This window comes from Aricia agestis, chromosome Z, assembly GCF_905147365.1.
Source record: "Aricia agestis chromosome Z, ilAriAges1.1, whole genome shotgun sequence".
NCBI lineage: Eukaryota > Metazoa > Arthropoda > Insecta > Lepidoptera > Lycaenidae > Aricia > Aricia agestis.
In genome coordinates this window covers 21776439-21789813 of record NC_056428.1, presented here as the reverse complement: position 1 = coordinate 21789813, position 13375 = coordinate 21776439, and the positions used below count along the sequence as shown (strand labels likewise).

Genomic DNA, 13375 nt, shown 5'->3' with positions numbered 1-13375 from the left:
TTTCTAGAATGAATGTCACTTTTAACTTTAAATTTACTTATATTTTTTGTAACATATATTACATTATCCAAAATGTATTGAGAAGCAACACTTAGAATACCAATTTCTTTAAATTTATCTCTCAGAGATTCTAAAGCAGACATTTTATAAATAGAACGTATGGCTCGCTTCTGCAGCACAAATATTGTATTAATGTCGGCAGCGTTTCCCCATAAAAGGATTCCATACGACATCCTACTATGAAAATAACTAAAATATACTAATCGTGCCGTGTCTTCGTCAGAAATTTCCCTAATTTTTCTGACTCCATATGCTGCAGAACTGAGCCTACCTGCAAGATTGACAATGTGAGGACCCCACTGTAATTTACTATCAAGTGTAATACCTAAGAAAACAGTGTTGTCTACTAAATTCATCTTCTCATCATTTAATACTACATTGGTTTGGACTTGCCTATATATATATATATATATATATATATATATATATATATATATATATATATATATATATATATATATATATATATATATATATATATATATATATATATATATATATATATATATATATAATTTAAAATCTAAAAATAATAATTTGATTATTAGGCCTAAACTTTATTGTTAATATAACAAGTACACTTGTTTACTTAACAAATGTCAAGGTTACTAGCATTACATAATAATTTGAAGGCCTTGTAAAAACCGGTACGTTTAAGCGTGGCTTAACTGAGGTAGATATAAGTTTGTAGACTCATAATAAATTTGCAAGATAGAGATTAAATAATATTATCTATATTTATACTAACATCATAAATGCGATAGTGTGTTTGTCGTTCTGTCTGTTACCTCTTCACTATAATATCGAATTGACATAACCGTCCAAATGACAAAGGTCCGCCATCTGTCTATGAATCAATTTCTTCGATGGTACTTCGGGGAAGTCCCAAGTGCCGGCAAAGCTGTCAGGAAAAACCATTCTAAATGTGTACCATTAATCGCAAAACTGTACTACCTTCAAATTTTTCCATCTGATTTATTATTCATTCGTATTTTTCCATGATACGGGCGTAAAGAAGTTTCCAGAAACGATTTTTATTCGCTTCAATCTACGCGGAAGCCGAGATGGTCGTTTTCCCGGACATGGCGTTGGTTATTATGATACACGTGTGAGAACGTTTTAATAGCGGGTTATATCTATCCAGTAATCCAATCCAGCGCTGGATTGGAACTGGAATAATGTAAGTGGATGTGCAATAGCATTCCAGAGTATTTCAGTGCTCGACGCTCGTTCACATTATTCGACTAACTGCCTAGCTATCGTGGTTCTTGAGATACAGCCTGGTGAAAGACGGACGGGCAGCGAACTCTCAGTAATAGTACCGTTCTTACCCGGTATTCAAAATTGCGTACTCACATTTTATTTCACGCGCCATTTCCGCGAATCCAGTGATTTAATCAACTGGGTCACTACAGTCACAACTTTTTAATAAATATTAAACAGTTTTAAGTGCATGGTAGTATGCAGTAGTTATGTAACACAGAGGTGACCAGCTTTTAATCACTGAGGTTCTTTAACAGGAGGTTATAATATAATACATTGTCCCGACACCGGTGTCAGATCCTTTAATGTATGGCATATTTTATAAACAAATTGGCTCTCAAATTTTTTCTCTCTCTCACGGTTGTAAAATGGCAGCCATTTTAGTTTTTCTCAGGCTTTCGCAATCTGACCAGAAGTCCAGAACTTATCATGTACATATCCTATGAAGATAAAAAGGTCTCACTTGACAACTTAACTTGTGGACTACGTTTACATAGGCAATCTATACTAATATTATAATTCTGCAGAGTTTGTTTGTTTGTTTGTTTGTTTGAACGCGCTAATCTCAGGAACTACTGGTCCGATTTGAAAAATTCTTTTACTGTTGGATAGCCCATTTATCGAGGAAGGCTATAGGCTATCACGCTAAGGCTAATAGAAGCGAAGAAATAGAGGAAAATGTGGAAAAAACGGGGGAAATTATTTGAAAGGCTTATTTGAACGCGCTAATCTCAGGAACTACTGGTCCGATTTGAAAAATTCTTTCAGTGTTAGATAGCCCATTGATTTAGGAAGACTATAGCCTATATTTTATCACGATAAGACTAATAGGAGCGAAAAAATAAAGGAAAATGTGGAAAAAACGGGGAAAATTATATGAAAGGCCTTATTTGAACGCGCTAATCTCAGGAACTACTGGTCCGATTTGAAAAATTCTTTCAGTGTTAGATAGCCCATTTATCAAGAAAAGCTATAGGCTATATTTTATCACGCTGTTACTAATAAGAGCGAAGAAATAGAGGAAAATATGGAAAAAAACGGGGGGAAATTATTTGAAAGGGCTTATTATCTTAAGAACTACTAGAGCAATTTTTATGTTATTTGGCAAACATGAAGAATAGACTACGTGAAGGGACATAGGCTATTTTTTTGCGGAAAAATGAACGGTAGCGTAAAATTCCTAAATTACGCAAGCGAAGCCGCGTGGAACATCTAAGTACTTATATATAATAAAATCGTAGGAAAGTTAATTCTGTACATTGAATATTTTTGTACAATAAAATATAATACTTGGGAGTTGGAATGTGATCTACTATGCTAACGCGGACGAAGTCGCGGGCAACAGCTAGTATGTTATAAATTTCGGACACCGGTGTCGGGACACATTGTATATAATAAAATTGCTGATTGAGTTCATCATCCGTGTTAATAGCCAATCAAATTTGCTATCGAAATCGTGTCAAAAACCTTAAAAACTGGACACTTTTTTTTATGAAATAAGGGGGCAAACGAGCAAACGGGTCACCTGATGGAAAGCAACTTCCGTCGCCCATGGACACTCGCAGCATCAGAAGAGCTGCAGGTGCGTTGCCGGCCTTTTAAGAGGGGATAGGGTAATAGGGGAGGGTAGGGATGGGTAGGGAAGGGAATAGGGTAGGAGTCTCCCACGTCGAAGACCCACGTCGACTTATCAACAATAGGGTCAATAGGATACGAGGGCTGCTATTTATGTATCCGGAATTAAAAAAAGAAACAAACATATATCATTTAATATGGTTTTATTGCTTTTCAAAATATTCGCCGCGATGATCGACACACTTTTGCATACGCTGGAACCAATTTTCATAGCACTTTTTCCATTCTGATTGAGGTATCTCCAAAACGTGCATTTTGAACGCATCAACAGCCTCTTCGCGGCTCGAAAAACGTTGACCACGTAATTTGTTCTTCGCGTATGGAAATAAAAAGAAATCGTTAGGTGCCAAATCAGGGCTGTACGGCGGATGACCAGTCAATTCGATCTTTTGACCCTCCAAAAACTGAGTTGTTTCAGCTGAGGTGTGACAGCTAGCATTGTCGTGATGTAATATGATTCTGCGTTGTCGGTTGTCCTTTCTTATTTCTTCAAAGACTTCTGGTAAACAAATGGTCGTATACCATTCAGAATTAACCGTTTTACGATTCTCTAATGGCACTGTAGCCACATGTCCATTAATTCCAAAAAAAACAGGCGACCATTTGCTTCAAAGTACTTTTTGCACGAGTAACTTTTGTTGGTTTCGGCTCATCTTGGAACACCCACACCGTTGACTGTTGTTTAGTTTCGGGGTCATATGCATAGATCCAAGATTCATCACCTGTGTAGATATTATAAACGGCTTTTGACGTACCACGGTTGTATTTTTTTATCATTTTTTTGCACCAATCGACACGAGCCCGTTTTTGATCGATTGTCAAGTTGTGCGGAATCCAACGCGAACATATTTTTTTTACAGCCAAATGTTCGTGTAATATCTTATGTATGCTCGTCATACTTATGCCTAAGGACGCCTCTATCTCGCGATATGTAACATGACGATCACGCATTATTAGTTCCCGCACAGCATCTATATTTTGTGGGACAACAGCTGTTTTTGGGCGACCTTCTTTATTTTCATCCGTGAGCATAGACCGCCCACGATTAAACTCACTGTACCAGTGATAAACAGTGGTTTTTGATGGTGCTTCATCTCCAAAAGTTGCGGTGAGTTGAATAAAGCACTGTTGTTGATTTAGCCCACGCCGAAAATCGTAGTAAATCATTGCACGAAAATGTTCACGCGTTAAATCCATGGCAAATGAAGACACGCAATTTTCAAAATGACGCCACAATGTAAAAATAATTGACAGTCACATGAAACAAAATGTATTCTTCAACCAAAGAGTTCTATTTTCAAATGTTGTAATTACTTTTTAAATATTGTTCTTGTAAGTGGCCAGTTCCGGATACATAAATAGCAGCCCTCGTATAATTACTGCAATATTTTCACGCTAGAGAATCACATCACATACAGTAAGCAAAAAGTTTCGTTCGATGTTTGACAATTTTTGACAAATTGATAATGATCATGTTGCACACGTCAGATTCAGAAACTCAGAATCTGACGTGTGCAACATGTCCGTCCGGTTTTGGTCGTATAGTTTACTGTATGTGTTAGTAGCGCCCTCTGCTCCGATTTTTGCGTAATTCCCTATTTAAATGGCACCCCAGCAGAGTTCTCAAATACTACGCAAGTTACTGGTGTCTAAATATAATTAATAGAATGTAAAACCGCATTTAGAAATTATATTTAGACACCAGTGTGTCTAAATATATTTGGTGTCTCCATTTAATATTTTAGGTGGCAATAGCGAATTGCGTTTGGCTTTTTGCGTTTGCCTTGGCTTTTTCTGCAATTTTTTTATTTTTTTTTATTTTTATTTAATGACGTAGGTTACACGATCAGTTTCTCACCAATCTGATCCATCAATCTGGTAAAGATTGACGGAAAACTGATCGTGTCACCCACGGATTGATGGACTGATAATTTTTTTATATTATGTACTTTTTATTACCATCCAGATTGATGACAGATTGATCGTGTAACCTACGTATATGAACCAATAAAAATAGCTATTTTATTGACATTTGTATGTTACTAATTACTATCATAGTTCGTAAGATTGTAATTGCACTGGGCGATGATGCAATGCCACCTGCTGCTGCTGCTATCTAGTAACTGTCTGTTCGCTTCAGATATCTACCATCCCCCAAGTCCCAACATATTAAGAGGCCTAGTGTCTAGTCAGCTAGGCTTCGGTTACCTGAGACCAACTTTACGGGCCTGTCTAGTAACAGTCTTATTGATGTTTTGTCTTCTATCTCCAGTGACCACGAGGGCGGCAACGTGTCTGCGCACACCACACACTTGGTCGGCTCAGCGCTGAGTGACCCGTACCTGTCCTTCGCCGCCGGTCTCAACGGTCTGGCTGGCCCACTGCACGGTCTCGCGAACCAGGAGGTGAGTTGTGTGATATCATCTTCCTAGATCGGTGAATAATAAATACCTCCGGGAAGGGAAGGCAGTACCGCTAGTTTTTTTTTAATTTTTGTATGGTCAATGAATGTACATTTATAACGTGTTTTACACTACAACTAACAACATCATTTCAGTTACTTTCAAAGGAATTTAAACAAAAAGTTATTTTATACTTCGCCGAATACATTTTTTTTAGTTGATTGACTCAATAACTTATGAAGTCTTCTTATCCGTGATAGTTTTCCTTTTAAATTCAGCATAATATTTCCTACTCCCGTGAATTTTCTTACACTTCTAGAAGCAACCGTTTAGCTGGTAGAAGGGGGGACACTAGACTCTAACGATTTTTTCCACTATAAAACTTAATATTTCACAAACGGATCCCTAAATCGGAAAATAATCTATGAATACTCATAATATATTAAAAACCTATCCAACAACACCCCACACGATGGGGCGGACGCAAAAAAAAATCATCCCCGCCTGATGTGTAGTTGTACTACAAAAAAAAAAATATTTTTTAAGATTTCATGTACCATTTTGTCGGCATTATTAATATGTGCATTCATGCCAAATAACAGTTTTGTAGGTCCTATAGTCTTTGAGCAAAACCGCGGGCAGACAGACAGACAGACGGACAGACAGACGGACGGACAGACCGAAACTATAAGGGTTCCTTGTTGACTACGGAACTCTATAAATGAGAATTTATTAAACCGATAAGAAGAATGTTTAAAAACAACATCGCTTGTGAGTCGTGACCCGAAATGATTCAGTCGTGACATATCACGTCGGTTAGTGTTTCGACCTTACGACTATGACGATAAGGGTCTTAAGGCGTTATACACAAAGCACGCGACTGTACGTGGTGATGAGTTATCGCTGATTCCTTAGTTGCAAACGTGAGAGCGATTGTACTGTTTACTTGAACTTGGCTTGACAAGCCGCCGCGTGTCTAGAGGATGACACCCACAATGCCGCGTTGTGCCGAAATTCGTTCGCGGAAATATTTTTCCGTGACGAAAACAACCCTATGTCCGTTCTCTTCTGACGTCTCGTAAAGCATCTCCCATATTTCATTTAAATTACTTCAACCGTTTAAGAGTGAAGAGATAACAGGCAGACAGACATTAGTAAGGACTTGAGGCATATTGTTTGAAATTTGATTGAACTGCTACTTTCACAGTAAACTTTATACACGGAACACGTGTATAAACTGTGACAGGGGTTACCTAACCCCAAGTTATTATCACTTCCTCATGGTACACACTGTACAATCCACTCATACCACAGATTAATAAATAGTAGTTATCCATATCTCAATTTCTAACGCGCGAGTGACAGGAAAAGCGCCCTTATCATGTTTCTTCCTCACTTTACGCCTCTAGTCCACCGACGATGCGAACTGCGAAACAGCGGCGAACCGATTTACTGTCTCATCCGCCACACGACAATGCGTTATATTGCATCTCGCTCTATTACAGTTTCGCATCATTTTAGCAGTTGTTTCGCGTTTCGCAGCGTCAGTGGACTAGAACGCCTCTAGTCCACTGACGCTGCGAAACGCGAAACAACCTATGGTGCCTTTCTAAAAAATAACAATAATGTACCATCGAGGAAATTGATTTCTATTTCCTAGGCAGTTGACGGACCTACGTCATGTCTGCTTATATCAATTCAATGTTAGCTGTGGGTCGGTTTGACTTAACGTTAACACATTACTGAGGTCCGCCATCTACCTAGGAATCAACTTCTCTGATGGTACGTTTAGACTCACGCTGGATTTATGTTTTGCTTCACTTCTAGGTGCTCATCTGGTTAGAGAAACTCCGCAAGCAGGTCGGAGACAACTTCACAGAGGAAGGTCTGAAGGAGTTCATCTGGAAGACTCTAAAGGCCGGCCAGGTCGTCCCGGGATATGGACACGCTGTGCTAAGGAAGACTGACCCTAGGTGAGGCTTTGAGATGATTTTTTTTCAAACTAAAATGACGTCCTCCACTCGATATGTTTTGTTTATTGCGCGGGAACCGTATGTTTTTTAGGAATAAAAATTATCCTTTGGTAAAGTATGTCCATACCTATCAAAATCGGTTCAGCAGTTTAAGCGTGAAGACGTGACAACATACACACTTTCGTATTTATAATATTAGTATGGATAGGTTTGAAACTAACGCTTTAAGAAAGTCTACGATGCCTCCGGGACCTCACCCGGCAAAGAGAACCAGTGTAAGAAACTAGCACTGCACTAGGAAAAATTGTTATTTAAAATAATGTTTTACAATCCCCGTGTTCCTCTATTAGCGTTAAAAACGATCAAAACGCTCAAATGCCTCCTATTTAGAGCATTTTGATAGTTTTTAACGCCATTTGTCAAATACAAAGCACAGAGTGCAAAGTGTCGTTTTATGTTACATACAATGTTTTTTTTTGCCAATTCCAGATACACATGCCAACGTGAATTCGCTCTGAAGCATCTGCCAAATGATCCTCTCTTCAAACTGGTAGCCGCCGTGTACAAAGTGGTGCCACCAATCCTAACTGAGCTCGGCAAAGTCAAGAACCCATGGCCCAACGTAGACTCCCACTCTGGTGTATTGCTACAGGTGAGCATTAACAAGTATATTGTTAACTTTGTCAATACATGCTTAATTTTTCTACATGTTGAGCCATGTTGGACAAATGCGTCCGGCTGACACCCCCCCGAGATGATATTATCAAAGGGTTTTCGTGCTTGGTTACGACTGTTCTGCCGACAAAAGAGCTGCAGTGTTCGAATCAGAAGAGCGTCTTTACTTTATGATAGACTCGGGATGTTAAGTTAATGTTTTGCATGTGTCTGCACAAGACAAGCATGTTAAGCCACATCGGAAATGAATAGAAAATTAAATTATTGAATGCAAAGTAATATGGTATTAGAAATAATAAAATAGCAACCGATTCAATGCGGCGCACCTTTTTGAAGACTTTCAGTCGTGGCGGCATACAATTTTCTCGTGACACGTGAGCCGTGTCATACGCCATAGAAGTAGATGACACGGCTCCCGTGTCATCCGCACTGAATCGGTTAAAAAAGATCTCTGATTTCTGTTTAAAAAAGAGTAAGATATTTGCGATTACAATTAAGTGTGAGTTTTGTATGCAGTGCCTGTGGTATGACGTACATAATTTCGTTAATTCATATTCATAACTACCGAAGATGGCGATGGACTGACGGACAGAGCGAAATTATACGGGTTACTAGGGTTCCTTGTAGTTACTACGTAACCCTTATTGAGTTCACATTTTCTGTGCTAATTGAACACTGGCTTAATTTCTATCCACAGTACTACGGCCTCAAGGAGATGAACTACTACACCGTGATGTTCGGAGTATCGCGAGCTCTCGGAGTACTCGCTCAGCTCATCTGGTCTCGGGCTCTCGGACTACCCATCGAACGCCCCAAATCCCTCAGCACTGACCTCCTCATCAAACAACTTGGCAAGTAAATCCAGATCTCAGGAGCATTGAAACACTGCCAATTGACACTCCCAAGCCAATTGGGTAAACGCTATACTCCAATCCCCGTTTCTAAGTTTTTTTGACAATTCACTGGCGCTTTTGATTGGCTAACGTCAAAATAGCCAATGTTGAACAATGCTATAAACTGTCAAAAAACTTTAGAAACCGGACCTATCTTTTCTACACCGCTTTTTAACAAGTGGCCTATATTATGAAGAATGGAATAGAATAAATTTTATAACCCATTCATTTTATATTTTATACGTAAATCTTGTTATTGTTTTTACTAGTTACTCTATTCTATTATATAGCGTTTATCCCAATTGGGGTATGTTGCGGTACATTTTATTAGTGATTGGACTTTCGTTACATATTGTAAAATTTCTATTTAAAATGTACACGTAATGTAATTCACCAAGGAATCTGTACATATCGCCACAGAAAACGTTATTTAGTATTAAGAAGTGTAAGTGGTTAACATTGTTTGTTTAAGAAATTATTGTACTTACGTTTGTGATTTTTTTATTATACAATATACATTGTAATTTATTTGAAATATTTTTTTTAAATCTGTGGCGATTCGTATGTTTTCGTTTTAGCGATATTATGGGTTTAGATCAAGAGTGTTTCACGGTGAATCAGTATGCTGTGCATATTGTAAAACTTAGATATCACAGTAAGTTTAAACGGGGAGACCCGTAGTATTGCATAATGTTGTACTTAGTTTCAGTAACACTGTGATCCGTGTATGTAGGTGTCAACCGTTTTCCTCGAGAAAACGACCAACACCAAAAGTTTGACCATAAAATTTAATTTATTTCAGATTTATTCAATTTAGTCATAGAGTTACCAAAGTATTTCTGTATTTATTTAATCTGTATCCCCTGTTTTGCCGTAATAGTAAATTTCTCCATATTCGGATTGTAGATTTCGTCGTATCATTACATTAGTTGTAATTATTTATTGTAATTTCACCACAGTAATGTATGTATGGGTATGTTCGATGCGTGCGGTGGAGACCACTCACAGTTCGATGACAATACTAAAAATAAAATGGTATGGTGTAGTAGATATTTGTTTTATTTCTTCCTGTATATCAAAATAATATAGTAGTATAGTGACATCAACATACTCCTATAAAACTTAAAATAATAATAGCTCCCACATCGGTTTCGGTGACGGTGGCCGGTTTCATTGAAACCAGGCCAGCTACGCAGGAGTAATTTTATAGTGCCCAAGTGTGTGCGCAGTACACAAGAGCACTCTCTTTTCCTTTACTCTCATAACCCAGTGGGACGGAAGACCGACACTACCGGCGAGAGATCAGGCGTAGGACCGACTTTTTACATGCCCATCCGACGCATGGATCATCTTACTTGTCAGACAATCAGGTGATCAGCCTGCACTGGCCTAACCAAACTTGGAAATAACATGTTTCCAACGCGGGAATCGAACCCACGACGTCAAGAGCCGCGCTCTATACCACTAGACCACGGAGGCGTCATATATAATTATATGATATATAAAACTTAAGTAACTTCATCAACTGGCTAATTTTGTAAGCGTAAAATATAAAATCCACATTTTTATTTGCAATTTGCAAATCATTTCCCAGTCCTTGCAAAAATGCAAAAAAGGGAACATTTTCAAAAATGTTAGCCACTTCATCCACTATGCTTTAATTATTAATAAGTAATAAAATTTATTAGGATAACTTTGTCAGTTGACAATGTTCAACTTTCTCTGTTTGACAATCATATCAAAACTTAACAGGTCAACTATCCCTTGCTGAGAGCTGTGAAAAAGCAAACTTCTAACGGCCGTTCCCAATATTTGATCTATGTCTGGTTTTGCCCTACTAGAGATAGGAATAGCTCACAATTGACATAAAATATATGTCTCTAATGTCTAATGTGAGCTATTCCTATCTCTAGTAGGGCAAAACTAGAGATAGATCAAATATTGGGAACGGCCGTTAGCCAATGCAATCAAAGGATACATTGCAAAGCATAAAGAAGGCGAATTCAGAATATTGAAATTTCGTAAAATAAGTCTCACTACAAATTGAAAATAAATAGATTTTATTGTATGAAAATTTAAATATGGGTTTTTATTTCATAGAAAATAGAATGTAGAAATGTAAAAATAAAAAAATATCCGGTTTGTACAAAATTTGGGTACAATCATGTACTATCTACGTTCTACATATTATGTATTTTGTCTTTATCAGTTTGGGCGAAATCCGACCGAAAGCTGAAGTTTCGGCCTTCAGTAATATACAACTGTAGCACCGGGGCCCGATTCTCAAGCGTCGAATGACATTTCGATCGCAGGTCGTTTTAGTCGCGCGTGAAGTAGAAAGCAATAAGCATACGAAACGATATTCGATGCTCGGAAATCGGGACCCTCACAAAATATTTTTACATTCTTTAGTCTTTACAGCGACGGCGAATAATAAGGTATACAATGATGGATATTTTATTTTCTTCCTAACTTAACTACTAACCCTAACCTCTTGTACTATCAGAGAAGTTGATACATAGGCAGATTGCGGACCTACGGATTTTGGTCGCGTTATGTAAAATCCAGACGACAGATACACAGAATTGACATAACCCGACCAATTGACGTAGGTCTCCTATTTGTCTAGGAATCAAATCAGAGAAGTTGATTTCTAGGCAGATGGGGGACCTACGTAGTTTGGTCTTTAAGCATATTTTATGGTTGATCACTGCATATGTGACAAAGATTATTATTTGGGTGTAAATCTCTGTTATATTTCCCTGAATTCTGATCATTGCTTCTCATACACTGATGATATGTTAATGGTTTCATTTTCAACAAGGAACCCTTATAGTTTCGGTCTGTCTGTCCGGCCGTCCGTCTGTTTGTCTGTCTGCCCGCTGTTTTGCTCAGAGACTATGACCTACAAAGCTGTAATAGGGAACATGCAAATATAATATTTATGAAAATTTTGCTATTAAAACGTTAAAAAAAAAGAAAAGAAGAGCCACTGCAAGGTTAATATTTTATAAAATATTTTTTTACAAAAATTACGAATTTAAAGTACTTGAAACGGAACGGATTTCAAAACACCAATCAGCGTTCAGTGACGTCACACATGCTATGCCCGCGTTCCGTTTAGCGTTAAAAACGATCAAAATGCCTCCATTTTGAGCGTTTTGATTGTTTTTAACAGTAAATGGAACGCAGGGAATGACAACTTTTTGAGAGGTACGATCAGGTGGGGCCATAGGGATCGTGCAGAGCGATGACACTGCCACTAGTGACGAGTAGCCGAAACTTTTACGAAAATTTTATTGTCAAGCTCTAGTCAAGCTACAGAAAATTTTAAGATTTCTTGAAAAATTTGAGTGTTTTCATGCAATGTTGTATTCCCGGATGTTCTAATACATACAAGAAAAATAAAGGCAAATCGAACGATGTAAAATTTTACTATTTTTCTGCCAAAAGTATTCACATGCCTTGGCTTATTGAAAAACGAAAGAAATGGATAAAAGCCGGTAAAAACATACTTAAGCATTAAAAATGCTTCATGAATGTTATGTGTAGACTCGTAAAAACACTGAATTTTGTAGATTATATTATACGTAGTATTATACGTAAATTCATTTTTGATGAACACAATATGAACCTAACCTATAACCGTTGCTTCTTTCAGTAAACATCCAAACTGGCTTCCATCTAAATTGATATACATACATAAGCACCGCTCATTTAATTAGCATAAATTTGCATCAAAAGTAAGGATAATCTTGAGAAGTCCTGCCAGGAATTCAATACTGAGGATAGTATTGAACTTAAACCATCTTATCAAAGTGTTGGTTCTCAAAAGGATGATTCTTCAAGTAGGAAAAAGATTATAGTGCAGTCTTTGTGTGTTATAAAGAATACTTATATGGTGTTTGCGCTAATGAGGTCCAGACTGAAATTAGTTAAAAATAGTGACAGACAAAAGTTGTGAAGATAGTATCGAGCGAATCGCAGAAGGTTAATGAAATAAAAGCATTTATTTTAGTGAACTTGTTATATTTTATTAATCCACAAGTATTTTCTATTATTATTATATAAGTATTTTTGCATCTTCATTATTTTATTGCAATATTTATCAAGTTTTTACTTTCTATGCTGATGGATGCTACTAATTACTTTTTCAGATATTTTCTTAGATAACTGGATAAGCTTTATACATTTTTATTCACGCTTTCGTTCTTTGTTTACGGTTAGAAACTCATCCATACTCAATATTATAAATGTGAAAGTGTGTCTGTCTGTTAGCACTTCACGCCCAAACCGCTAAACCAATTTTGCTGAAATTTGGTATGGATTTACTTTGAGCTCCGGGAAAGGACATAGGATACTTTTTATCCCGGGAAGATGTACGGTTCTCGCGCTATAAATGATTTTTGGCGCAATGGAGTTGCGGGCGTCATCTAGTATTTTACTTTAATCCTTCGATCGCGGATTCTTGGAA

At 37.4% G+C, this 13375-nt stretch overlaps 1 protein-coding gene across 1 annotated transcript in view; it reads left to right on the top strand.

Moving 5' to 3' along the window:
• The window catches only part of LOC121738489 (probable citrate synthase 2, mitochondrial), a 48872-nt gene extending 39879 nt beyond the window's left edge, over positions 1-8993 (top strand). The window contains exons 6-9 of the mRNA XM_042130560.1: positions 5231-5363; positions 7188-7333; positions 7823-7985; positions 8706-8993. Coding sequence (XP_041986494.1) covers positions 5231-5363; positions 7188-7333; positions 7823-7985; positions 8706-8867 — 604 coding nt within the window. The 3' untranslated portion in view covers positions 8868-8993. The remainder of the gene's footprint in view (positions 1-5230; positions 5364-7187; positions 7334-7822; positions 7986-8705) is intronic.
• The last annotated feature ends 4382 nt before the right edge of the window (positions 8994-13375 follow it).